We start from the raw sequence: 27,855 nt of genomic DNA on the forward strand, positions 1-27,855 counted from the left end.
ACAGGACAGGAAGCAGGAAATAGCCTATAGCTTATGAAAGGTTGATGTCGTTTTAAGGATGTCATTTAAGACTCAAAAAGCAATATGTCATTTACATTTAAGTACAAAAAAAATCAATTATCAATTTTTATGAGACATTTCGGGGCCCCCATGCAATTACATAAGTAAGTCCACCCCACAAAAAAATGGAACAATACAACAAAAATCGCCAGGGCACATATAGACAAACAACCATTCACACTCACATTCATACCTATGGACAATTTGGAGTCGCTAATTAACCTAGCATGTTTTTGGAATGTGGGAGGAAACCGGAGTACCCGGAGAAAACCCACGCATGCACGGGGAGAACATGCAAACTCCACACAGAGATGCCTGAGAGTGGAATCGAACTCGGGTCTCCTAGCTGTGAGGCATGCGCGCTAACCACTCAACTACTGTGCAGCCTGAAATGTTGATCATAATAACTAAAAAATATAACACAGTGTGTTGCCTTGAAATATATATTTTTTAACCTTTTTACAAAATAAATAATCTCAGAAAAAATATATATGTCATAAAAATATATTAAATATATAAACACATATAGACAAACAACCATTCACACTCACATTCATACCTATGGACAATTTGGAGTTATTAATCAACAAGTTCCGCCTCCTTGTCCTCCATATTCCGTGCTGTATCCTCCGTGCTGGAGCCTATCCCAGCTGTCTTCGGGACAAGAGGCGCGGTACACCCTGGACTGGTCACCAGCCAATCACAGGGCACATATAGACAAACAACCATTCACACTCACATTCATGCTAGGAACTTTATGTCATGTACTAAATGCACCACTTCAAATAAATGACATTAAAACAAACATGGTGCTAAAAAAAAGATGCTTTATTGCCATGATGCTGCATTATGACGTAGAAGTACTTCATAAACTGTCAAATGAGTACATACATTGTACATATATCAACGTTTTGAACATAAAAGAGCAAATTTAAGTGCTACATTTAATATTAAAATGGACATTTCTTTGAAACAAAAATACAGCAGATGTGTGACAAAACAGTAATGAAAGATATATCTGCTCCCCCCAAAAATACACTTTATGTGAGAGGCCAAAGATGGGGGTGTGGGGTCAAGGTCAGGGTCAAGGTCAGTAGGAGCGAGGTGCTTTGCTGTCCTGAGCCTGGTTGAAGGGGTTGGCAGGGCTGGTGGAGCCGTCCTGCTGGTCCATGGACTGGTAGGCTTCTCTGTTTCGGGTCATTGAGGGGAAACCTGAAGGGGGAACAAGGCGGACATCTTCAACATATAACACCCCTCCCCCAAGAACTACTCCCAAAATAGTAGGATTTTTCAAAACAATACATATTTTAAATCTACTAATCATGTTTTAATCTGTGAAGTTCTTTTTTTTTTTAGTACTTGTCAACTACCTTAAAGGTACTTTTTCCACTTTTTTTGTGTTACAGCCACATCTCCTAGGTCACTCGTGTGTGTATGTGTGTGAGTGACAGGAAGAAAAGCTCTCACTCAATTGGGTGCCACCTTTTGGTTTAATTAAAATTTGCATCATTTTTTTTACACAGCCATCCTCCGTCACTTTGCAGTTGGAATTTTCAAAAATATATTTGTTAATAAATCTGGCTCTTTTGCACATTGAGGCAAATGTACGACATCTTTAAACGACATATACACCCGAATGCCTCGTCAGAGCGGATGCAGCTAATAACTGACACTTGCAACACTAATGAAACATTTCAACTGTTTGAACCTTTTTTTGGGCCAAGGTATGGTACACTGACTAAAATTAAAACAGGGTACAACAGAGTATTAAGGCCTGCATTGAGAAAAAAAAATAAAATATTTCGAGAATAAAGTTGTAAATTTACCAGAAAAAAAATCATAAAATTGCAACAATAAAATTATAAATTTCTGAGAAAAAAACGTGTAATATTACTAGAATAAAGTCATAAATTTCAGAGAAAAAAAATAAAATTATTCCGATAATTTATGGGAAAAAAATGTATGACGTGTCATACGTGTTAGCCGAGCTTTTATTTATAAAATTTTATTTTGTAGCAAAACAGTAGTTGCGCATAAACGGATTAGCATGTCGAGCCACACTTCCTTACCCCGCCCCCTCCACATACCCAAGGCCAAAGGTCACATAAGTCCCCCCTTTTAATCATTTTAATAACTATCTCAGGCTATTTCTCTTGATTTACGACTTTATTCTCAAAATTTTCTGATTATTTTTTTTTCTCAATGTGGCTGAGTACTTTGTCGTAAATAATACATATTTTATCTGCTACATTCTTTTGTTATTATTCAGATGCAATCTTTTTAGAAATTGTAATAATAATAATAATAATAATAATAACAAAGAAGAAAAATATTTATAAGATATAAACAATCCTCGAGTTACTTATTATTTCCGTGTGGAAAGTGATACGGCCACAAAAATGTATTTGGCTTTCTGACATCGGTACATGAATGCTGTATAGCTCATATTTAAAAATAATGACCAGCTTATGGTGAATGAGATGTGTTTTTTATGGAAAAGATGGCCTATTTTTGGAGAAAAATAACTAAATAACTAATGCTGTGGATCCACTGTATATATATATTTTTTATTATATTTATATTCATGTTGTTTAGAGACCCATTTTAAGTAAATAAGATATTGTTATGAAATCCTGTTTATTATTACATTGACATCTACTATTTTTAGTAATAGTCATAATAATATTATCATAAAGGTTGGTCTGGACACACGTTGAATCAGCAAGTTTAACAGTGAGGGGGGTGGGGGGTGTTTTATAAGGCGTCTTTCATCAATTAATGAGGCTGACTGGAGAATGTGCGCCATCATGCTGCTCAGTGTTTATTATTATGCAAAGACACAAACACACAAACGAGGCGTCTGGAGAGCCGAGGTATGAATAATACATACATGCAAACATATGATAAGAAAAACACACACAAGCGAGACACAAACACACAAAGATGGACAACAAGAAAAATTAAAAAATAATTTAAAAAAATAAAAAAGAATTCCCAAGAAAATAAAAAAGTGTCCTTCTTGTTCTTCCCTGTTTATGACCTCACTTCCTGTGCAGAAGTTAACACAGGACAGACAAGGAAATGGGCTCAATAGCGACGGCCGATAAACGCGCTGTCGGCACTGTCCGTAGTGCAGCGACTGTCCACTGACGTCTCTAAGTCTAAGAGGTCAAAGGTCAGAGGAGAGAAGACACATGAGGACATGAACACAACACGAACAGCACGGGACAGCAACACGGCATGCATGAAAAAACAACAAGAAGTTCAGGAAATGGGAAGCTAATGAACTAACACGTAATGCCGGTGCATTGCAGGTTTTACTCGTCGCCGTTTCCATCCCATTTGAGTGACACATCCATGTAATAAACACGTCATCTCTATAATGACAAATGTCAGAATGCAGGACTGAGGTGGCTGATGGTGCTTTAAGGTTTCAGATGGGTGAAAACGGCGCCTGACTACCAAGTAGCGCAGCGCAGTCTTGTTTTGCAGGCTAGTGAAGTCTGATTGTGTGTGTGTGTGTGTGTGTGTGTCTGTGTGTGTGTTAAAGTGCTCCAGCCCGCAGGGAGGCTGACGGATGCATTTAGACTGCAATTAAAAGACGTCTGTCTCTACACGGCTATTCATAACGTTAGGCTAGGTGACGTTCATCAATATGGACTTATTTACAATTAGGATGGAAGAGAGGAACTCAATGTTTTATTTGGGTCAAACTAAATTTTCAGTCACCTTTCTACTGCACTTCAGCTTCATACGCCCACGGAAAACCGCCCTGGACTGGTGGCCAGCCAATCACAGGGCACATATAGACAAACAACCATTCACACTCACATTCATACCTATGGACAATTTGGAGTTGCCAATTAACCTAGCATGTTTTTTTTGGAATGTGGGAGGAAACCGGAGTACCCGGAGAAAATTCCGGAGCGAACATGCAAACTCCACACAGAGATATACTTCATCAGTCTAATCTGTGCAGCACATCAATAACGATTTCCCCTTGCAAATCATTTTCTAGTATTCAATTTGCAGAGCTGCTCGATAAAAGAATTCCATTCCTGTCAGGTTTTTGTCCTTTTTTTCCTGCAACACCTAAAATTAAATCATCAATCAAGAGAAGACATTTCACCTACCAATAATCCCAATTCCTTGACATATATTAATGCATTTTTTTATTTATTTATTTATTAATGTTATTTATTTATTATTCATTCATTCATTTTCTACCGCTTTTCCTATCCCAGCTGTCTTCGGGCGAAAGGCGGGGTAATCACAGGGCACATATAGACTTTATTTATTCTTATTATTTATTATTTTATTCTTATTATTATTGTTATTTTATTCTATTTTTATTCTATTTTTATTATATTATTTATTATATTTTTTATTATATTTTAATTATATTATTTATTATTATTATTTTATTATTCATTTATTCATTCATTCATTTTCTACCGCTTTTCCTATCCCAGCTGTCTTCGGGCAAGAGGCGGGGTAATCACAGGGCACATATAGACTTTATTTATTCTTATTATTTATTATTTTATTATTGTTATTTTATTCTATTTTTATTCTATTATTTATTATTTTTTATTCTATTTTTTATTCTATTATTTATTATTATTTTTATTTTTTATTATTGTTATTATTATTATTTATTTATCTACATTATATTAATGAAGGAGTCATTCCATGTTGGGAAAGTAAGTAGTGACTATAACTAATGACTTTTTAATAGTAATCTGCCCATTATTGCGCAATAGCAGACGCTTCCCTCGAGGGCGACCTGGTCTTGGACTCACCAAAGTTGACATTGTAGTCGCCTCCTCGCTCGCGGTACATCTGGTAGACGAAAAAACAGGAGGCGGGCTTGAGCAGCAGGCTGAGGATGGCCATGCCGGCGCTGAAGCGGAACACGTCCCGACCATTGTCCGTGGCCAGGTCGCTCAGGGAGTAATAGATGCCAAAGTGGACGATGTCTGTCAGGATGGTGATGGCCAAGCTGATCAGAAACTGGACAGGAATAAAAGTGGAGTACTTTAACCTTGTGACATACGCAGTGGTGTGAAAAAGTCACACTTAAACGTTTCAGATCATCAAACCAATGTAAATATTCATCAGTAACAACAACATGCATTTTTTACATGACATTTGTAGTATTATTATTATTACACCACTGCACTGTGGAGGAATTTGGGCCCACTCGTCTTTGCAGAATTGTTGCAATTCCGTCACATTGGAGACTTTTCAAGCATGAGCCACATTTTTAAGGTCATGACACAGCATCCGTTTATCACAGCAAGTCTTCCAGGTCCTGAAACACCAAAACAGCCCGAGACCATCACACTACCACCACCTTATTTTACTGTTGGTTGGTTGGATGGATGGATGGATGGATGGATGGATGGATGGAGAGATAGATACACAGCAAGTCTTCCAGGTCCTGAAACACCAAAACAGCCCCAGACCATCACACTACCACCACCTTATTTTACTGTTGGTTGGATGGATGGATGGATAGATAGATAGATAAATAGATAGATAGATAGATAGATAGATAGATGGATGGATGGATGGATAGATAGATGGATAGATAGATAGATAGATAGATACACAGCGAGTCTTCCAGGTCCTGAAACACCAAAACAGCCCCAGACCATCACACTACCACCACCTTATTTTACTGTTGGTTGGTTGGTTGGTTGGATGGATGGATGGATGGATGGATGGATAGATAGATACACAGCAAGTCTTCCAGGTCCTGAAACACCAAAACAGCCCCAAACCATCACACTACCACCGCCTTATTTTACTGTTGGATGGATGGATGGATGGATGGATGGATGGATGGATAGATAGATAGATACACAGCGAGTCTTCCAGGTCCTGAAACACCAAAACAGCCCCAGACCATCACACTACCACCACCTTATTTTACTGTTGGTTGGTTGGTTGGATGGATGGATGGATGGATAGATAGATACACAGCAAGTCTTCCAGGTCCTGAAACACCAAAACAGGCCCAGACCATCACACTACCACCACCTTATTTTACTGTTATTTTACAGATGGATGGATGGATGGATGGATGGATGGATAGATAGATACTTTATTCATCTCCAAGAGAAATTTACAGGTTGTCACTGACTAATATTTAGTTTTATGATGGGAAACATTTAAATGTGACACACATGCACAAAAATAAGAAACCAGCAAGGGTGCAAACCCCTTGCTTTTCCAAAAGAAGGTACCGTAAAACGGGGTAATAAGGGACAATTTTCAGGGTAATAAGGGACAATTTTGGGGAAAATGTTTTAAATGTAATTCTGCCTTTTCATGTTAAACAGTTTTCATGTTTTTTCAAAGAAGCATATATTCTTAAACAAATTGTTCAAAAAAACATTTTCCAGAAAATTGTCCCTTATAAGCTGTTTTACAGTACTACCAAATACTGCGTCCTTTGGCTAGAAATGACAACTCTAATGCTAATGTTAGCTTAGTCTGTTGCTGAGCAGTATGATGCTCCACAGTCTCCACTTAATGCAATACTGCCCTAAGTCTCCTCTAGAATAAATCCGGTCTCCTTGCCAAGAAGGACCGTGCAGGAGACCCATGTTCTGCTGTGTCTGACTGATGCATTCAAGGCGGCTTGGTTTTCACAGTTTCCCACGCTATTTTGAAGTTGAAAAAAGCATCAAGGAGAGTAGAGCGACGTAGCGCTTCGCCTGATAGACGCATGGACTCTTGACAGTCACTTGACAGTAACGATGACATGACACAGCAAAGACTCACCATGAGGACGGCGTCAATGGAGTCCCTGTGAGCGATGGCCCACACACCGATGGCCAACACACTGAAGTTACTCCAGGCGAAGGAGGTGGGAAGCCACGCCATGCATCCCCTGTCACAAAACGCACACCGTCAACACTCCATACGGAGTACACAGCAGTCAGTGTATGTGAGACTACTAGCTGACCTAGTGGAGGTCGCCGGTGAGAGGGGGGCGGGGGGGGGCAGTGGGGGAGAAATTCCTCAGGTTTGTGAAGAAAATTATGAAACGTGAAAAAAAAGGTGCAGAGACTCACCAAATTGTAAGCAGCCAGTGCACCACAACGATGGCCTGACACGGACAAAAAATACAAAAATGTGAGTTTTCAACAGCAAAAGAAATATTACCACTTCAAAACAATATTCAATGAATCGCTGTAGGCAACCTCATGAATTTATGTATTTTTTATGAACTCCAAACCATGCCAATAACTGCATTTCTTGTATCTTATGAGTGATCTTCACCCAGAAGTTTTCCTTTAAAATGCAGGTAAACACTCGCCGCATTGTTGCTTACACTATTACAACATTGGTTCTGTTGTGCCGTGTTATGCAACATGCCTGGTAATAAATGACTATGTGGCCAGAGACAGCTTTTTTTTCCATTCCACTTTCTCATGCACTCCAAATAATTATTAAAAGTTAAAAATACATCATCATAAAAAATAATTTAAAAAATTTCTCCTGGAGATGAATAAATTATCTATCTATCTATCTATCAGTAAAATAAGGTGGAGGTAGTGTGATGGTCTGGGGCTGTTTTGGTGTTTCCGGACCTGGAAGACTTGCTGTGTATCTATCTCTCTATCTATCTATCTATCTATCTATCTATCTATCCATCTATCCAACAGTAAAATAAGGTGGTGGTAGTGTGATGGTCTGGGGCTGTTTTGGTGTTTCAGGACCTGGAAGACTTGCTGTGTATCTATCTATCTTTCCATCTATCCATCCATCCATCCAACAGTAAAATAAGGTGGTGGTAGTGTGATGGTCTGGGGCTGTTTTGGTGTTTCAGGACCTGGAAGACTTGCTGTGTATCTATCTATCTTTCCATCTATCCATCCATCCAACAGTAAAATAAGGTGGTGGCAGTGTGATGGTGTGGGGCTGTTTTGGTGTTTCAGGACCTGGAAGACTTGCTAAGTATCTATCTATCCATCCATCCATCCATCCAACAGTAAAATAAGGTGGTGGTAGTGTGATGGTCTGGGGCTGTTTTGGTGTTTCAGGACCTGGAAGACTTGCTAAGTATCTATCTATCCATCCATCCATCCATCCATCCAACAGTAAAATAAGGTGGTGGTAGTGTGATGGTCTGGGGCTGTTTTGGTGTTTCAGGACTTGGAAGACTCGCTGTGATAAACGGATGCCGTGGCATGACCTTAAAAAGGCGGCTCATGCTCGAAAAGCCTCCAATGTGACGGAATTACAACAATTCTGCCAAGACGAGTGGGCCCAAATTCCTCCACAGTGGTGTAATAATAATAATAATAATACAAATATCATTAAAAAAAAAGACATTTTGTTGTTACTGATGAATATTTACATTGGTTTGTCTATATCAAATACATTACATTTCGGAAATAGCATCCAATTATCGCCTGCTTCTAATGAACCAATTAGGTAAATAAAGCCATGGTTGCTATTTATTATAATCTATGCTAATATTCTAAATGCTTACATTCTTTTTATTCATACGGTTATTATTAATACCTTCTCTGTTGTTGAAATGTAATCAGAAACTATTCAATATTACATCAGGAGCAGCGCCCTCTGTTGTATTTATTACCAAATGCTGCCCATTTTGGGTCTCGCTCCTCAGTTTGGTAAACCCTGCATGCGAGTCATGTTAAAGGTGTCATAAATTAAAACCATAATCACTATGAAGGTATTTGTCTTCTCGTGACGTACATTTTAACACAAAGGAACGTGGACTCGAGCAACTACTCAAACAGAAGCAGATTTTTGTGTAATAAAGTTCAAAAAGTGGCCTTCAAGCGCTTGGAAATGGAGTTTAAACAAAAAAATAATAATCAGCCTCACCTTCAGATTGATGGCAGGAATTTCCATAACAGGCCGTCTGGTGAAAGTTGGCGGAGACTTTCCAAGGTACAGCACACAAACCGAAGGAAGCTGCCTCCTCGCCTCAGCTTGCAAACACAAACCATGTGACGGCACCCTGACTACTTCCCATGTGACTCGCACACCCTCACCCCCTTCCTCCTCCCTGGCCGCCTACCCCACCTCCTACAAGAACATGACCAAGCACACTTGAAAAGAAAGTCAGCTTGTTTAACCTCAACACTGAATTGGGATATAACCAATCAGAAACATTTGGTAAACATTTAGTCAAAAAAAACTCAAAACCCAAAAGCAAGACAATTTAGAGTTCAACCAAAATGTTCTGGAAAAAATCAAAATCAAACTCAAACTAAAAATGGAGTCCGTAGTTCCATTTTGTGATTTTTTGTGAAGAAGGTACCCTGCAATGTCAAAGAGGAAAAGTGTGACGATAACCATAGAACCAGAAACTGAACTCACTACCACACTTACTAGAATTCAAACCCACAAAAATGTGCTTGTTTTCCATTATACGGTATAACAGACATATTATATAAATATTATATAAATTAAATATTATATTATAAATATTATATATATATCATAAATATTTTCTGAAATAAAACTGCTATTGAGGAACAAAAATGGCTGAATTGACTTCATTCATTCATTCATTCATTCATTTTCTACCACTTTTTCCTCAGGGTTGCAGGGGGTGCTGGAGCCTATCCCAGCTGTCTTGGACTGGTGGCCAGCCAATCACAGGGCACATATAGACAAACAACCATTCACACTCACATTCATACCTATGGACAATTTGGAGTGGCCAATTAACCTAGCATGTTTTTGGAATGTGGGAGGAAACCGGAGTTGGCCGAGGGTGGAATTGAACCCTGGTCTCCGAGCTGTGAGGCTAGCCACTAGACCGCCGTGCCGTCTGAATTGACTTCATATTATTTCCTATTGTGGGGAAAAATTAGAACAATTAGAATTAGAACAATGTGTAAGTCAACCGAAAAAAACTAGTGGTGGTAATTTGCTACACAACCAATAGTTTAATCTCGAAAGTCTTAAAAACACAATACAGTAATAAATAAACAATATATTTCAATATATTCAGACGAATAGCAAGAAAGTGTGACGGCTGGCGAAAGAAAAATGTGTTTGTCATTTGACTCCTTCATATTTACACAAGCATCACCTTGCTTGTAGATGATATTCAGCATGAATATGTTTTTATCTGTAACGTCTGCGCATGATGAATGACAACAACCTTGAAGTACTAGAAGGGCACATGAACAAACTACGAAAAAACACATACCGTAAATTCCAGTCTATAAGCCGCTACTTATTAATGAAACTTTAAACCGTGCTAAATTCTCTAAATTATGGATAAATTCTCATCTCGTGGCATCTCATTTACTTCTGAACTACTGCTAATTATTTATCATTTATTAATTATTACTGCTAAATATTTTGGCGCTCGCAAGTCAGCGAGGAAACGAGCTACAGTACCTGTAGACTCACAACGAGCTAAATCACTAAAACAATATAATAGTCTGACTCACAGTATCATCTTTCAAAGAAGACGTTACTAACAACACTAAATTCATCACACAGCAACGTAACACTCAAAAGGTGCATTAAGAAAATATACAAACACGCCCTAATGAGTTGAAAAGAAATTAAGTTTTCCCATAAAGCATTGCGTCTGAGCATCACATTCATCGGGATGCTGCAATGACGTCAGCTTCCCTCTTGGCTTTGGTTTCCAGGTCCTCTAGTGGACAGAAGCAGAATTGCAGCACCATTTTCCATGCTCTCTGTGTTTCTTTCAAACAAAATGCATTATGGGAAGAAAAATTTTTTTCATATTAAACTTGTATTGATACATGTTTCTATATTTCTGAGGTATAACATTTGAGTGTTAAGTTGCTGTGTGATGAGTTTCATGTTTATAAGATGAAACTGTGAGTCCGACATACTAATCATGAGTTTGTCAGAGCTAATGATTGGCTCGTGTCAAATAAAGAGCTGACTAGTTCTCATGGACTTGTGCACGCTACGCACGTGGACACATGTGACTTCTCTAAATCCAGTGGGTGCGGCTTCCACACTGAAATATACGGTAGTTCTAGTCATATATATACACATCAAGCAGATGTTGAAACATTAGAAACAAGCAAAATGATAACTAAAAACATTCAAAGCATTCACATGTTCTTAAAAATGGCCACCTGACAGACAGGCGTGTGTTTCACCTTCCTCATGTGGGCACGCCCCCCCCCTCCCTCCGGCATGGGACATCTTGGCCGTGCTGTAGCCTGTGTCCAAGTTAAGTGGTCACGGCGCTTGTCTTCCTTTTCAAATGGTGATGAAGCCTCCTTGGTCACTGCTAACTGAGTCAGGGACCACACAGCGGCCCCTCCTCCTCGTCACGCGACGCTTACGGTGGAATTTGGCGTAACAGCGGAAACCTGAGAGATAACACAAATATTGACTTTTTGGATCATGGGGACAGGACGTAGGGGGGTATAAAGATGGGATGGAAGTACGGGCGTCTTTTTCACCTTCCTCACACATGCAGTCATCGTAGCACTTGTTGTTGAGGCCTCTGTTGTGAGCTTTACACTCGTGTTGCCTCAAGTCACAGCAAGAACCTTCAGAGGGGAAACAAAGATTGTAAGGTCGAGAAGAGGTTAACAATCTTCATTCATTCATTCATTCATTCATTCATTCATTTTCTACCGCTTATCCTCGCGCGTGGTGCTGGAGGCTATCCCAGTTGTCTTCGGGCGAGAGGGCGCCAGCCAATCACAGGGCACATATAGACAAACAACCATTCACACTCACATTCATACCTATGGACAATTTGGAGTCGCTAATTAACCTAGCATGTTTTTTGGAATGTGGGAGGAAACCGGAGTACCCGGAGAAAACCCACGCATGCACAGGGAGAACATGGAAACTTCACACAGAGATGGCCGAGGGTGGAATCGAACTCGGGTCTCTGAGCTGTGAGGCCTGCGTGCTATCCACTCTATTACCGTGCAGACTTCAACTGTTGATAAAAATAACTAAAAAAAATAACACCAAGTGTTTGGCCTTGAAATATATATATTTGTAACTTTTTTACAAAATAAATAATCTAAGAAAAAAAATATTAAAAATACATACATATCAAAAAAATATCAAACTGCATCTTTTGATTTCTCACTATAAGAAACCTGACGTAACGACTTCATCCACTTTTTACATGTAAACTGGTACATTGGTTTTCTTAAGCACCGGATTTTGACCAAAATGATTGCTAATAAAAATATGTATATGTTCTTGTATGCTGTCTCAGCTATTGCATGTCCAATCAGTGCGCCTTTTCCACTGAACCAACGGGCCAACGGGACTCGATTTCTGTGAAGATTAGAGCGTTGGGGCACTATAGACAGATTCCGACCAGAGAATCATACAATCATCTTTGTGTGTGTCTGTTTAAATTATTACATGATAATAGTTAACAACTCTGTATCTGTCTCATTTCTTCCTCCTTTCCACTTTGCAAAGAGGTGTTCAAGTACACTGCGTAATGTGTAGTGAAGCCGGACATTTTTCTTAGAGTTAATGCCGTTAAAGATTAAGAGCAACATGTATGATGCTGACTGACCAGGAAGACAGTCCAGATGATGGTCACATGGCTCGATGATATCGGCATCTACGGTGGCGTTTCCGGTGCTGAGGTTCTTACTCCGCCTCTTGTCTGTCGCAGAGGAAAACAATAAAGTTATGTCTATGTTGGACTCTAACGGCACATTTATATCCCAGCATACCTTTCTTCCTCGAGGACTGCCAAGTGTCCACAGGTTTCATGTCCTCATAGTCCGTCCAGTCAAAGAGCGCCATGTCCAATGTGGGCATCACCTCGCCTTGCCCTTTACCTTGTCCTGACTTCTGAGGAGAGAAAGCAGCTGATCATAGCTTGGTGTTCTGTTCCGGTGAAAGACAGTACTCGTTAGAGGACATAAGCATCCATAAAACCCATATCACAGCTCCCAATGGAGTCGATCATACATCATAAATAAACCTTTTTTTCCAGCCTCGGGAAGTCACCTCATGAGGGAATATCAATATCGAGCATGGCTGCTCGTTAAAATACCAACACAAGATCGAATGTTAATTAAGACGCTGTGCCTTTTCATTCTTTTGCCAAATGTTGGCCAAATGTGGCCCGCAGGACACTAGTTTGAGGCCCGCGCCTTGATAAGAAAGTTTAATGTTAGTGCGGCCCGCGCAAGTTTGACATGGATGCTGTATGGTATCATGTACCCAGAAAAAATTATTACGTTTGATTCATGTTCATGTTAAAGGTTAAATAACTGTTAATAGTTATCCTCCCTATCCATGTGGAAGTGGTAAGTTTTTGGCTATTTAAGTTTAAAGGAAATAACTTGAAGGCTACCGTTTAGGTCGCTAGCTCTCTAGTTTGCGAGTTAGCATGTGTCTCAAGACCCTGCAGTTGTATGTTGTAAATAAAAAGAGTATAAATGTGACTATAGTCGTGTTTTGTCATGTCTACAGGGCTCTAATAATGCTTTGTTCATTTTAATCTGAAAAAAATAATTTGGTTTCTTAAGTTTTTATTATTTGCCGTTTTATTATTATTATATTTATTTATTTATTTATTACTGATTGATTGATTTTCTTTATTCTTGATTTATTTATTTTAGTTTATTTATTTTTCATCTTATTTTGTGTAGAAAAATAAAAAAGTAAGATATTTGAGAACAGTGGAATGTTTTATCAGCGCTTTTATTGTAGAAAATTGGAACCAAAGTGAAGTTTTTTTAATTTTTTTTTTTTAATAAATGCGTTTTTTTTTTTGTTTTTTTTTGGAAAACCTGATGCGGCCCAGTCTCACCCAGACCTGAGCTCCAGTGGCCTCCAAGTAAATTGAGTTTGAGACCCCTGTATAAGAACATTAATAAAACTAAAATAAGCATGTGTAAAACTATAAAAACATTGAGTTAAGATCCAAAACAAAAGGTATAGGTTATAAAATAACCATTAGATAAAAGGCAAAGGTTAAAAAAAAGCCAAAAGTCCTTCTGAGGAACAAATCCAGACTTGTGTCAGCACCTTGATGAAAGTATCTGGCTGGAACTGAACCACATGTGACAACATGGTATCTCAAGAACCAATCAGGTACACCTGGATCCCAAAGGTATACTTTTATGACCCGGAATGTCATTTCCAAGATGAGCACTGAGCTTTGAGGCGACATAATGTCAGCAATGGGGGTCTATTATGGCTGTGCTACACCCCCATTATACTGAGACACAACAGACGCCACCCTAAATAAGCACCCAGTGTTCTGTTGGGGGTTACCTGGGGTTTGGTGGAGGCTGGGGGAAGCGTTGGGGGATGCTCGTTCATCACCGTGGCAACTATGGAGGAGCCAGAGCCAAAAACTGCAGCGTTGGCGGACGAGGTGGCGGCGTCACTGGGAGGGGCCACGCCGAGGGAGTGGGAGGAAGAGAAGGGAGAGGGAAGGGGGTCGTCAAGCAGATCGCTAAGCTGGGGAGCCGGGAGAAAGCCTGGAGAACAGGAGAGGGGGATATATAGTGATTATTATTAATTATTCACTTTTTTTTTTAAATAACAACTTTGTCATCTTGGGTTGGATGTCTGCCACACAGTCTTTAAGAGCCCGAATTTGCCCGACGTTTCTATGTGTCACTGTTGGCACAGACAAGGAATGAGGGGGACGAAGTCCATCTGGCAACCGTCCCCCTTTGGAGGTAGAACCGGCATATCTGTCAACACTTATTATAAACACATTCCGGAAAAATTAACAGGAAAATTAGGCAAAATAAAGGAAATTCTGATCTGCCACTAACATTTTTTCATTCATTCATTTTCTACCGCTTTTCCTCACAAGGGTCGCGGGGGTGCTGGAACCTATCCCAGCTGTCTTCGGGCGAGAGGCGGGGTACACCCTGGACTGGTGGCCAGCCAATCACAGGACACATATAGACAAACAACCATTCACACTCACATTCATACCTTGGAGTCGCCAATTAACCTAGCATGTTTTTGGAATGTGGGAGGAAACCGGAGTACCCGGAGAAAACCCACGCATGCACGGGGAGAACATGCAAACTCCACACAGAGATGTCAGAGGGTGGAATTGAACTCGGGTCTCCTAGCTGTGAGGTCAGCGCGCTAACCACTTTACCGCCGTGCAGCCCAAAGACAAAACAAAGAAGCCAAAAATGTACCATTTCCACACGCAATAGGAGGAGAACTTATTTTCACTCTATCATGTTGGACATGCTGGAGCCTATCCCAGCTGTCTTCGGGCAAGAGGCGGGGTACACCCTGGACTGGTGGCCAGCCAATCACAGGGCACATATAGACAAACAACCATTCACACTCACATTCATACCTATGGACAATTTGGAGTCGCCAATTAACCTAGCATGTTTTTGGAATGTGGGAGGAAACCGGAGAACCCGGAGAAAACCCATGCATGCACGGGGAGAACATGCAAACTCTGCACAGAGATGGCAGAGGGTGGAATTGAATCCTTGTCTCTGTAAGCTGTAATGTCTGCGCGCTAACCACTCGACCACCGTGCCGCCTGCCACTAGAATTTCTATTAGAATGTCGAGACCAGACTGCGTCTTTTATTTTGAAGGCCTAACTTTAAAAAATGCCATCATGTCCAGGCTGTGTCTCTACATGCATGGACTTTCTTACAAAAAGCAGTTATTGTGGAATTGAACCCTTGTCTCCTAGCTGTTAGGTCTGCGCGCTAACCACTCGACCGCCGTGCCGCCTGCCACGAGAATTTCTACTAGAATTTCGAGACTAGACTGCTTCTTTTATTTTGTGTGTTATTTTGTTCTTTTATGTGATGCCAAAGCAAACCTTGTCCATGTTGGACCTTGTGCCGTCGCCCCCCTTGTCTCCTGAAGTCAGATTGGTGTTCGTGGCCCCTCCCCTTTCGTGCCACCATAAGGTGGTTCCCTCCAGGGTGCTTCTTCATTCCAGCTCGGCCAGGACCCATCTCCACTCGCACAGGATGCAGACCCTCCAAGCCCGTCCCGTCGTCCTCGGGTCTGGCCAGGGGATGTGACGACCTGCGGGAGCCGGGCCCGCGTCTCCCCCGTGTTGCTTTACTCGCCCGGCTCCCGTCGCCAAAGCGGTCCTTGCTGTAGCGATGTGAAGCCTGCAGGGAGCGCTGTTCGGTGTCTCCGCCAACTCCTGAGCTGTGCCTCCTCTTGCTGCGAGGAGCTCCGAGATCGGAGGTGAGTGACAGCGTCACGGCGGTGAACAGAACCACCAGGAACACAATCAAGGAGGGCGCCATCATTTCTATGGTACAACAGCACCTGCTGAGAGGAGCAAAAAACAGAAAGAAATTCAACCATTTTCTATAGTGACTGTCCTCATTACGTTAACCGGTGAGCCACCTCACTTCAGACGAGAGGCGGGGTACACCCTGGACTGGAATGACCACTGTGCATTCCTAAGTACCATAAATGCATCTCCTGGTAATAAATATTCTATTCAAACATCAAATACAAATACAAATAGACGATGTAAACATTGAAAGGGTGAAAGAAAATACATTTCTGGGGATCATAATAGATGAAAATATGAGCTGGAAACCTCATATTACAAATATACAACATAAGGGAGACAGAAATATTTCAATATTGAACAAAGCAAAATTTGTTCTCAATCAGAAATCACTGAAATCACTGGTTCTACCATATCTTACTTATTGTGTGGAAATATGGGCTAATAACTATAAAAGCAATCTTCACTCGCTAAATGTACTGCAAAAAAGGCCAGTAAGGATAATTCATAATGCCGCCTACAGAGAACATACTAACTCCTTATTTGTAAAATCACAAATACTTCAACTTGCTGATATAGTTCATCTTCAAACAGCTAAAATAATGCTAAAAATAACCAATTAGCTAAAAACGTCATCCAATACTTCTCTACAAGAGAGGAGAAATATGATCTCAGGGAAGAAGTACATTTGAAACACTTATATGCTAGGACTACGTTAAAAAGCCATAGCATTTCAGTATGTGGAATCAAACTATGGAATGGATTGAGTAAGGAAATCAAACAATGCACAACGATGAGCCAATTCAAGAAACAATACAAGCAGTTGATGTTTGCTAAATACAAGGATGAAGAGTCTTGAACCAGTCATGATGTGCTATATATATCACTATATTGACACTTACTATGGTACCCATTATGTCATTGGATGCTCATATCACCTCGTACTTCGGTATGTGATTAAAAAATTAAATTAATAAAATTAATTATTTTTAATATTATTATTATAATTATTATATATTATTAATAAAAAATAAAATGAAAATGAAAATTACTAACTTAAATTATATTAGGATAAATATTAAAATTAGAAAAAAACAAACTACATTATGAAAGCAGGAAGTGAACAAATATAATAATAATATAATAATATATATCACTATATTGACACTTACTATGGTACCCATTATGTCATTGGATGGTCATATCACCTTGTACTTCGGTACGTGACAAAAAAATTAAAAAAAAAAATTATACTATATTATGAAAGCAGGAAGTGAACAAATGTAACAGTTACTGATGGTAAAAATACCACATGGAGGGGTAGGATTTAATAAGCTTTGCTTCTTCCTACTCCTTTTGGACATGTGGAACTATGAACTGATTATGTGATGCATTCAATTGTAATCTGATGCATGTTCAAATGAAATTCAACCATTACCATTACCAAATCTTAGAAAACACCATGTGTTCATTACGCTTTCCCTCACATGCTCCCAGCTTGGGTCTCCCAGTTTTATCTCAACTTCGAGGGTTTCTTGGGAGGTGATAAAGAGATGGCTCCACACTTGCTTTCACAAATGACTTCCCCTCCAAAAGGACACAGCACAGTGCACACATCCTTTACACACCTTTCATTACAAGAGTCAACACAACAGCGAGGTGTGACAGAACTGAAATGAGCTCAGTATGTCTGCGTTTAAGGGCCCCGCCTCTGTATCCGAAAGGGACAGAGAGCTCAATTTCCACTTTAATCTGCAGACTTTCCGTCCACTTTGAGCTGCAAATTTCCATCTAAACGGCGATGCAATACTCAGGCGACACACAAATCGTCTTCTTCTTTGTGTATCAAAGACAAACGACTGCGTGGAAAATCAATGCTGTAGAAGTATTGATCCGCAGCTGATGGTTTGTGTGTGTTCATTGCGTCTGCATGGTGGGGGGCAGGGGGGGTCATGACACGAACACATCAAGTGTCTTTAACAGTTGCTTATCAGTTGCTTGGCAGCCGCTTCTGTGTTGTGTTTTTCTGGGTGGGGGGTAGAGAATGGAGGATGCTAAGTGTTCCTTAGGGAAGGACCTCATGGGAGTTGGACCAGCTGGGCTGTCTGCAACCTCCACAAAGGACTTTTTTATGACGTTTACACAAAAGGGGTTTGGGATTTTTGTGAGGAGAACCACAATTTTTAAAAAAATTGTGCGTAAACACACTACTTTTTGGTAGACAGCAGAATTCATGGTTCCGGGTTCTGAAGCAGCAAACCGGCCGCAGACCATCACACTACCACCACCATATTTTACTGTCGGTATGATGATGTTGGTCCTATAATGTAAAACCAAGAGGTACAGTTTTGTCCACGTCATCAATTTTTAAAAAATTGTGCATAAATACTCAATGATGCAGCTTTTCATGCACATAAAACATCACATTCATTCTGAGAATTCAACCAATTCTATTACATTTCACACAATTGTACGCTTCCAACTTTGTGGGAACACTTAAGCGTTCCCTTTCAATGTCTGCCTTCACTTCTCTTTGTCTTTGGAGACATTTCTAGAAATGAAAGGAAGCATCACTAGTGCAATAGCAACAAAATAAGCAGACGTTAATGAAGGTCTACTTTTACCTTATTCACTAAATATGAAGAAAAGTGGTACAGTGGTTCCCACACTCCGAAATTTTTGGTCAAAGTATATATATTTTTTTCTCTGAAAATCAGCCGTGCGCAATTTTGTCTGGCTAAATCAGTGGGGATTATGTAGACGCAGCTCCGAGAAATGCCTTCTCTAACCTACTCGCCACCAGCACTTGCCTACGACCAGGCTAAAGGCTACACCATGATCCCGAGTTAAAGTCATACATTCATTCATTTTCTACCGATTTTTCCTCACGAGGGTCGTGCGGGGGTTGCTGGAGCCTATCCTAGCTGTCTTCGGGCGAGAGGCGGGGTAAACCCTGGACTGGTGGCCAGCCAGCCAATCACAGGGCACATATAGACAAACAACCATGCACACTCACATTCATACCTATGGACAATTTGGAGTCGCTAATTAACCTAGCATGTTATTATGTTGTTATTATTCATTGATGCTAAGTACATATACATTAAATACTTGCGTTTGAGGGTTAAATCCGGATTGTGTTGTGAATGAACAATGGCAATTAAAGAGAGAAGTGGAGATTTCTGAAGCTGAATCTAATCTAGAGACACTTTTAATGTAAATGTTAATCTGAAATCAAAGGGGAACATCAAGTTATGAGGAGGGATTGAATTAGAGGGGCGACCCATGTGTCAAATATATATTTTTTTATGGGCGTAATGTTTTTTCATGACATTCGTTGGTTGGTTGAATTACGTAGAGTATGCTCATAGGACTTTGGTGTAATTTCTATCAGTTGACATTTTACCAACTGAGTCGTAGAGCAAAAATCCGTTATATATTCTTCCATCCAAACACCTCCTTCCTGAATTCCTTAACCTTCTTGTTAGGAAATTCATTTTGAAACTCAAATAGAAGACTTTTCAGTGACTCCCAGACCAGCTGACTGCCGAGAGGGGAAAAAAAAACTGCACTGTAGATTTTAAGCACGCCGTCTCATGTGTTTTCTCAGCTTCCATGCTGTAGGTATGGTTGGGGGGGGGGGGGGGGGCACAGCAGGTTGAGCATCTGTCACTGGGATGCGAGGCCAACGCGCTGGTCTGGAACTGATGACTTTGGTTCTCTGCTGTGCAACAGCCACTGATCTTTCAGGGGTTCCTTTGGATATCTTTATGTCCGTTATGTACATATGGATAGGACGTGTACGCTGATGCAATGATAATGAATCCTATATCACTGAAGCACCAGCGCTTGGATGATAAAACGGTTCATATTTGCTTGAAAAGGCAACATAAGCAGCAAAGCGTGGCGAAACCTCCAGGGAAGCATCACAATGAGACGCACATACGTGTGAAGCGATGGCTAATCTTGCAAGAAATTGCAATAGGGACTCAATGGAGGGAAGCAAGATGATGAAGCTCTGATGAGATCAGAGACCTCCGCATCCAGTCGGTGCTTCACGCATGCCGCCACTTTAACGCCACACGCCTTATAAAAATATACTTAGAGGAGCGTAAGGACAACAAGCGAGGATGAGAAAGCGGTGGTAAAACAAAAAAACCACACCTGCTGTGATGACAAACCCTCCAGCAGCAATCTGCTCTTCTTGTTTGAATCTCTCCTAGCAACCAGCCTGGCCACAAGGATGCAGCATATAAAAAGGGATGCGGGGGCAAAAGGATTACGTCCTGTCAGGAAAAGACCCACCCCTCACCCTCAAGATCGGGAAGGCCATAGCTACAGACGAGATGCAGAGACAACAACAAATTAATGTATATGTAGTAACCGTGAATGCTTTTGTAAACATTAGCGACAATGAAGTCAACAATGCACCTGACATTGATTTTTGGCTTGCAGATCTTTTTTTTTTTTTATTGGCCCTTTATATATTATAAAAAGAAAATGGATCTATTATTAGTGAGATGTATGATTACATACATTAGTACTACACTAATTTGTTCTGTCAGCTACAATACAAAGCTAAAATGCAGCTGTATTATTCCAACATGGTGGCCTGCATTGCATTACTTTTAGAATCTTTTAATGCACAAAACGCATCCAAGTGGTTCCCGTATCATTCCTATTTTATGTACGCCATCACTGTATGACGCCAAAAAGTCACTCCAAAAAGTTTGGATACCACTGAAGCGAATAAATGCTGTGATTACCGTATTTTCCAGACGATAAGTCGCACTTTTTTTCATAGGTTGGCTGTTCCTGCAACTTATACTCCAGAGCGACTTATAAATGAAAAAAGTGTTTGTTACATAAACACTGGACACCTTTTCTTTCCACCTAGTATGCATTTTGGCCTTGTGCGACTTGTACTCTGGAGCGACTTATAGTCCAGAAAATACGGTATTTACGACAAAGTACTCGGGCCACATTGAGAGAAAAAAAAAATAATCTGAAAATTTCGAGAATATTAAAAGAGGGGGGGGACTTATGTGACCTTTGGCCTTGGGTATGTGGAGGGGGGGGTAAGGAAGTGTGGCTAAACATGCTAATCTGTTTGTGCTAAACTACTGTTTTGCTGCCACGTTATAAATAAAATCATATGACACGTCATCCATTTTTTTTCCTGTAAATTATCGTAATAATGTGATTTTTTTCTTGTAAATTTATGACTTTATTCTAGTAATATTACGTTTTTTCTCATACATTTATGATTTTATTTTAATTTATGGCCTTGTGCGACTTATACTCTGGAGTGACTCTGGAGTGACTTATAGTCCAGAAAATACGGTATTTACGACAAAGTACTTGGGCCGGAATGAGAGAAATAGCATGAGATAGCTATTAAAAGGGGGGGGGACTTATGTGACCTTTGGCCTTGGGTATGTGAAAAGGCAACATAAGGAAGTGTGGCTAAACATGCTAATCCGTTTGTGCTCAACTACTGTTTTGCTACCGCGTTATAAATAAAAGCTCGACTAACACGTATGACACGTCATCCATTTTTTTCCCCTGTAAATTATTGTAATAATTTGATTTTTTTCGTGTAAATTTATGACTTTATTCTAGTAATATTACATGTTTTTTCTCATAAATTTATGATTTTATTTTAATTTATGGCCTTTTGCAACTTATACTCCGGAGCGACTTATAGTCCAGAAAATATGGTATTTACGACAAAGTACTCGGGCCACATTGAGAGAAAAAAAATAATCAAAAAATTTTGAGAATAAAGTCATAAATCGAGAGAATAATTTGATTTAATAATTTGATTTTTTTCTCAAAAATTTATGACTTTATTTTAGTAATATTACATGTTTTTTCTCATAAATTTATGGCCCTGTGCGACTTATACTTCGGAGCGACTTATAGTCCAGAAAATACAGTATTCATATTCACCTAAGAGACTTGAATGCGTCTAACATTGTCTCCAAGCGTATCATTCCATAAAGAACAAGTCTAATTTGGTGGTAGGTACAACAGATGTGGAGCTTTGTGTCTGGCGCATGCTGACATCAGCAACATCTCACCATGGGGCCCTTATCAAGCCTTCTCCACACACACATGCACAGCAGGGGGACCTCCTGCAGACACCCACATTGAAGACAAGTTCCAAGACACAAGCGATACCAGCGGCGCCCCGCAGAGCCAACTGCGTAGGAGAGACAAAAGGGTGGAGGAGGAGGACGGAGAAATAAGAAGTCATTTGATGAAACCGAGGATGGTGAGACGAAGCATTAACACGTTTTAATAAGAACAAAGTGTCTATGGAAGATTTTTTGGCTTTCTATATCATTACAAACTATGCGCTCCGCTGCCTGTGTAATTTCACCACCTGGACCAGCGCTGCCAGCATGGAAACTCAGCTCTGCCAAATTGTGGAAGTGAGAGACGTCCCTTTAATCGCCATTTGTTTGTTAGAAGGATTACACAGAAAAAAACACCACAAAAATGTCCACTAAACTCAACAAAGGGGTGGCACATGTGCTGCTGTTACAGTCCAAGTGGGAGTTGACCAGCAATGTTTTGGAACGAGTGGATGGCCTTTTTTTATTTTAATTTTTTTTAATTATCAGGGTCCATAATAAATTGATGAAAAAATACAATGCAACAATGTAATAAATGTTAAATATGATAGACAATGAAAATGTGGGTTAAATGTTTGCAGGCTTTTAGTAAGAGTTTTTCTGAGGTTTTTACAATCTGTGTCAAAATTGTGAAAAAATGAAAATCAAGGATGCACGAACTTGAAAAAAATCAAAGGACGGAGGCGCCACTTTGATACTAAAAGCAATCCAATGTAGGTCAATCTACTGAATGCTAAGCTATATGAACAAAACATACCCGTCTTAGCTTTGTGTTATAGGACAAGGGTTGTGGGGGGTGCTGGAGCCTATCCCGGCCGTCTTCGGGCGAGAGGCGTGGTAAACCCTGGACTGGTGGCCAGCCAATCACAGGGCACATATAGACATTCACACTCACATTCATACCTATGGACAATTTGGAGTCGCCAATTAACCTAGCATGTTTTTGGAATGTGGGAGGAAACTGGAGTACCCGGAGAGAAAAACCCAGGGAGAACATGCAAACTCCACACAGAGATGGCCGAGGGTGGGATTTATAATAATACATCATATTAATAATGAATGCATTATAATTTTTAAATGTGCCAAAAGGCGATAAATCATCATCTGCAGTTTGGACACACGCAAGCAAAATCATGAATGTTTTGGCAAACCATACTATTTGATCCTTTTTGAACTAAACATCAATCTACAAGGTTCCTAAGGTGTTGGCTTAAATTTTTTAAAATTTCCTTAGTTACTCATGAAAGCTGACCTTCTTTTATGTTTTAGGCTAAACAGGATAGTCATACACATCAGCTTTGACTCTAGAAAACAATGACCAACATTTTTGTCGCTTATATGTTGACCAAAACCACTGTTTGTGTTTGGTTCACACTGATTTGGTCCATCTAGGGTCGAACCAATTACTTGATTAATCAAAACAACAACCTTTAGATTAATCAGTTAACCAAATAAGGGTTAGTTGCAGTCCGAGCATCATGTAAACAAACTATTAATTAAAATTAAAATTTTATTTTAATTATTAGACCAGTCCAGGGTGTACCCCGCCTCTCACTTGAAGACAGCTGGGATAGGCTCCAGCACCCCCCCCCGACCCTCGTGAGGAAAAGCGGTAGAAAATGAATGAATGAATGAATATTGGACCAGTCCAGGGTGTACCCCGCCTCTCGCCCGAAGACAGCTGGGATAGGCTCCAGCACCCCCTGTGACCCTAATGAGGATAAGTGGTAGAAAATGAATGAATGAATGAATGATTTTCATTATTGTGTATGGGTATGCCATTATCCCAGATGGCAGGATACTGGTCTGGTCACCAGCCAATGGCAAGGCACATATAGACCATTCACATTCATACCTGTGGAGTTGCCAATTAAGCTAACATGCATGCATGTCTTTTGGAATTTACGTAGTTATTTACAATATACCTTACAGAAAAGTGATAACAGTCTTGGAAACTTAAATATTTTTCCACACTTGACTTTCCATTTTTCATCCTTTTGTAGACCACTGCATCCATGAATTATTGTCTGCTTCTGCCATAATTCACCTTCAATAGTGGATGCAGACCTACTGGTCTACTCCCAGTGGGAATCTAGTCTGCCTTTGAGCATCCTCCACAGCCCTCTACCCATTATCTCTCCATCTCACACACACACACACACACACACACACACATTGCTGTGTGATATCTTGATGGCGTGAGCCAAGTATTAAAGTTTCACACTAATCCAATCCTGCTGCAACAAAACCAATGCAAACAGCATGGCTGCTCTGGGACTGCTACGTTATTACTGTTACAAGTCCAAAAGCACTTATCAGATCTCCTCTGTGTTGGGGCTTTTTTGGGAACGGATGAAAGACAAAAACTATGAAGATGATAACATTTAAGAATAATTTAAAAATACATACAGTATACAGTCACTTCTCCACTCGAGGGCCAAAACAATCCGTGTCCTCACTATGCCTCAAGACAAGACACCATAAGTCTTAGTGAGCAGGATGAACTCACTTTATCCTTTCCTTTGTGAAGCCACCACAGAAGGATGCCAGTGTTGGAAATTAGTAAAATCCTGATGATGATAACCATAGAACTAGAAATGGAACAATGTCTGACTCCTCAGTAGAGTATGATGTCAATTACATGCCAATATAAATACACATATTATACACTATTCGTCCATTACCGCTTTTCCTCACGAGGGTCACGGGGGCGCTGGAGCCTATCCCAGCTGTCTTCAGACGAGAGGCGGGCTAAACCCTGGACTGGTGGCCAGCCAATCACAGGGCACATATAGACAAACCATTCATACATAGCGTAAGAAGGGAGGGGCAGTGGCTGAAACGCTTATGAAAGGTTATGAATTTTGATGTTGTTTTAAGGATGTCATTTAAGACTAAAAAAGCAATATGTCATTTAAATTTAAGTCCAAAAAAAAATCAATAATCAATTTTTACGAGACATTTCAAGGGCCCCATGCAATTACCTGTGTAAGTCCGCCCGTTTGTAGAAATAAAGTTAAACTAAAAAAGGAACAATACAACAAAATATTGCCAGCCAATCACAGGGCACATATAGACAAACAACCATTCACACTCACATTCATACCTATGGACAATTTGGAGTCGCCAATTAACCTAGCATGTTTTTGGAATGTGGGAGGAAACCCACGCATGCACGGGGAGAACATGCAAACTCCACACAGAGATGGCCGAGGGTGGAATTGAACCCTAGTCTCCTAGCTGTGAGGTCTGCGCTAACCACTCGACCACCATGCAGCCCCATATTATAGGTGGCTAGGTTATTTATACTTTTTAAAGTGCTAAATAATTCCAATAAGTGCCTCCTCTTCCTCTTACAGCTCCACCAGGAGGACACCAAGGAGCCATAATCCCTCCAGCATGTCCTAGGTCTGCCCCTGGGGCCTTCTCCCGGCTGGGCATGCCCCGGAGCACCTCACCAGGGAGTCATCCAGACTAGATGCCCTAACCACCTCACCTCTCAACTGACACCTCTCCATGTGAAGGAGCAGCGGCTTTACTCCGAGTCCAGCCACCCTATGGAGAAAACAGCCTAAAGACTGCTATGATATGCAGTGATGTACGTATGAAACGCACTTTCTTTATTCTATTCAATTACTCATCAGTAAAATGCACCCACAAGTTCAACTAATCATCAGGTAGTTGCATTTAAAACACTAACAATATGAGTGAGGAGCAATGATAGCATGGCTCCAGAAGGTCCATTCAGCAGGACTATGACAAAAGCACACTATAGTTCATAGTTGATTAGGGTCCGATAATACATTTCAAAAGGAGGCAACATACAAACATTATACAAAAACAAACGTAAAGATTCAAAACAACGTTTCTCACCAGCGTTGGTTGCTTTGTTGGCTTCTTAGAGTAGCACTCCGGTGATGTGTAACCAAGCGGCACCGAGCAGCGGCGGGTCTTCTGTCCGTCCGAGCATCGACACTGAGCGGCTTCTTATGAGGAGTTACCCGCTCCGAGCAGAGCTCGCCCCCGGGAGGAGCGCGTCCTCGCACCAGGGTCGGGAGGGAGAGAGGAGGGGAGGAGAGAGGAAGGGAGGAGACTGAGCGAGGAAGACTTGTCAATTGTGGTCACATGAGAGACGGAATCGATTTTTTTCAGTATCGATTACGTCACAGCGTTGCAATCTCGCCGGTATGTAACACAGGAAGGTGATAGAAGCCACTCTACGTGACGTCACGTTTGGCCCCGCCTCCTCGTTTGGTAAAGGAAAGTTGGTCATAATGTACAAAAATACTTTGTCCATTGAAAAATAAAGTATTAGAAGATTGCTTTTATAGTTATTAGCTCATATTTCCACACAATAAGTAAGATACGGTAGAACCAGAGAGCAATAAAGAGTATGGAGTGACTCCTGATTGAGAACAAATTTTGCTTTGTTCAATATTGAAATATTTCTGTCCCCCTTATGTTGTATATTTGTAATATGAGGTTTCCAGCTCATATTTTCATCTATTGTGATCCCTAGAAATTTATTTTCCTTCACCCTTTCAATGTCTACACCGTCTATTTGTATTTACTTGTGTGTGTCCTTTCTGAAGTACCTGGAAAAAATACTTAAAATCATAAAAACGATATAATTTTTAAAAAATCTTGATATCAGATATTTAATATTGCTTCTATTTACGTTTTCGTAATGTAGTACCACTAATGTGTAACACTGTAACAGTCAAACTATTGCAGCTGCCATCCTTCCTTTGGGAGGAAGTGAACATCCAGCAAGTTGGATCACTCACATGAATGACTGCACTTGGAAGAATTGTATGACATTTCCAATGTGGCCTGTCAGATGAGTGTCCAACTGAAAGGAATACTTGTAAGCATTATTGAAACCATTGGAGGAGTTTTGTGCTCATTCGGTTTCAAGAATAATGGCGATAAATCCGCAGTGTGGAGTGCGACACACCAGTCTGCTGGAAACAGATAACAGCTGCAAGCCATAATGCTGTAAGAAATAGCGCATGTGTGATGTGCGTGGTTTGTGTGTATTTATGCAATGTGCACTCAAGGGGGTTCTTCGTCATGTTTTTACTTATTAGGCCATAGACTGCTTATTATCCGTTTTGGTTCTCGTATTCCAAATTGAAGTGCACATTAAGGTCTGTATTTACTGTCAGCAGCGCCACTCTGAAAAACTTCAAGCCATGAGCACATATTTGGGTTTTATTTCTCTCCCTTCATGATGATCATGAAGGGAGAGAAATTCATTTCAACTTTAGTTTGTATTGAATCTGCAAAAACCAAAATAAATACAGTGGCGCATCTAGAATACTGGTTGACCTCTCAACATATAATTAATAATATTAACAATATAATATAACTATAATTATGTAATTACGTCATCTATTACAGTGCC

The 27,855-nt window shown here is 40.3% G+C and overlaps 2 protein-coding genes across 4 annotated transcripts; both read right to left on the minus strand.

The window, feature by feature from the left end:
- Positions 1-867: 867 nt before the first annotated feature.
- Positions 868-9,066, minus strand: agtrap (angiotensin II receptor-associated protein). The gene is made up of 5 exons (XM_058054766.2): positions 8,932-9,066; positions 7,146-7,180; positions 6,853-6,961; positions 4,863-5,073; positions 868-1,272 (listed from the first exon to the last, which is right to left on the minus strand). The coding sequence occupies exons 1-5, from the start codon at positions 8,956-8,958 to the stop codon at positions 1,151-1,153; spliced, it is 504 nt and encodes a 167-aa protein (XP_057910749.2). The 5' UTR covers positions 8,959-9,066; the 3' UTR covers positions 868-1,150.
- A 918-nt stretch (positions 9,067-9,984) lies between these two features.
- draxina (dorsal inhibitory axon guidance protein a) lies at positions 9,985-26,501 on the minus strand. 3 transcript variants are annotated; one of them, XM_058054764.2, is made up of 7 exons: positions 26,322-26,501; positions 15,874-16,337; positions 14,329-14,537; positions 12,774-12,894; positions 12,611-12,703; positions 11,520-11,609; positions 9,985-11,426 (listed from the first exon to the last, which is right to left on the minus strand). In XM_058054764.2, exons 2-7 carry the CDS (start codon positions 16,316-16,318, stop codon positions 11,314-11,316), a joined length of 1,071 nt encoding a protein of 356 aa, XP_057910747.2. In that variant the 5' UTR covers positions 16,319-16,337; positions 26,322-26,501; the 3' UTR covers positions 9,985-11,313. The 3 variants fall into 3 exon arrangements, with proteins under 3 accessions (XP_057910747.2, XP_057910748.2, XP_057910744.2); XM_058054765.2 differs by having other exon boundaries at positions 12,774-12,891; positions 15,874-16,340; XM_058054761.2 differs by having other exon boundaries at positions 15,874-16,340.
- Positions 26,502-27,855: the final 1,354 nt, after the last annotated feature.

Source organism: Doryrhamphus excisus, linkage group LG18 (genome assembly GCF_037039965.1).
Source record: "Doryrhamphus excisus strain RoL-2023G ecotype Guam linkage group LG18, RoL_Dexc_Guam_v1.1, whole genome shotgun sequence".
In the NCBI taxonomy this organism is placed as follows: domain Eukaryota; kingdom Metazoa; phylum Chordata; class Actinopteri; order Syngnathiformes; family Syngnathidae; genus Doryrhamphus; species Doryrhamphus excisus.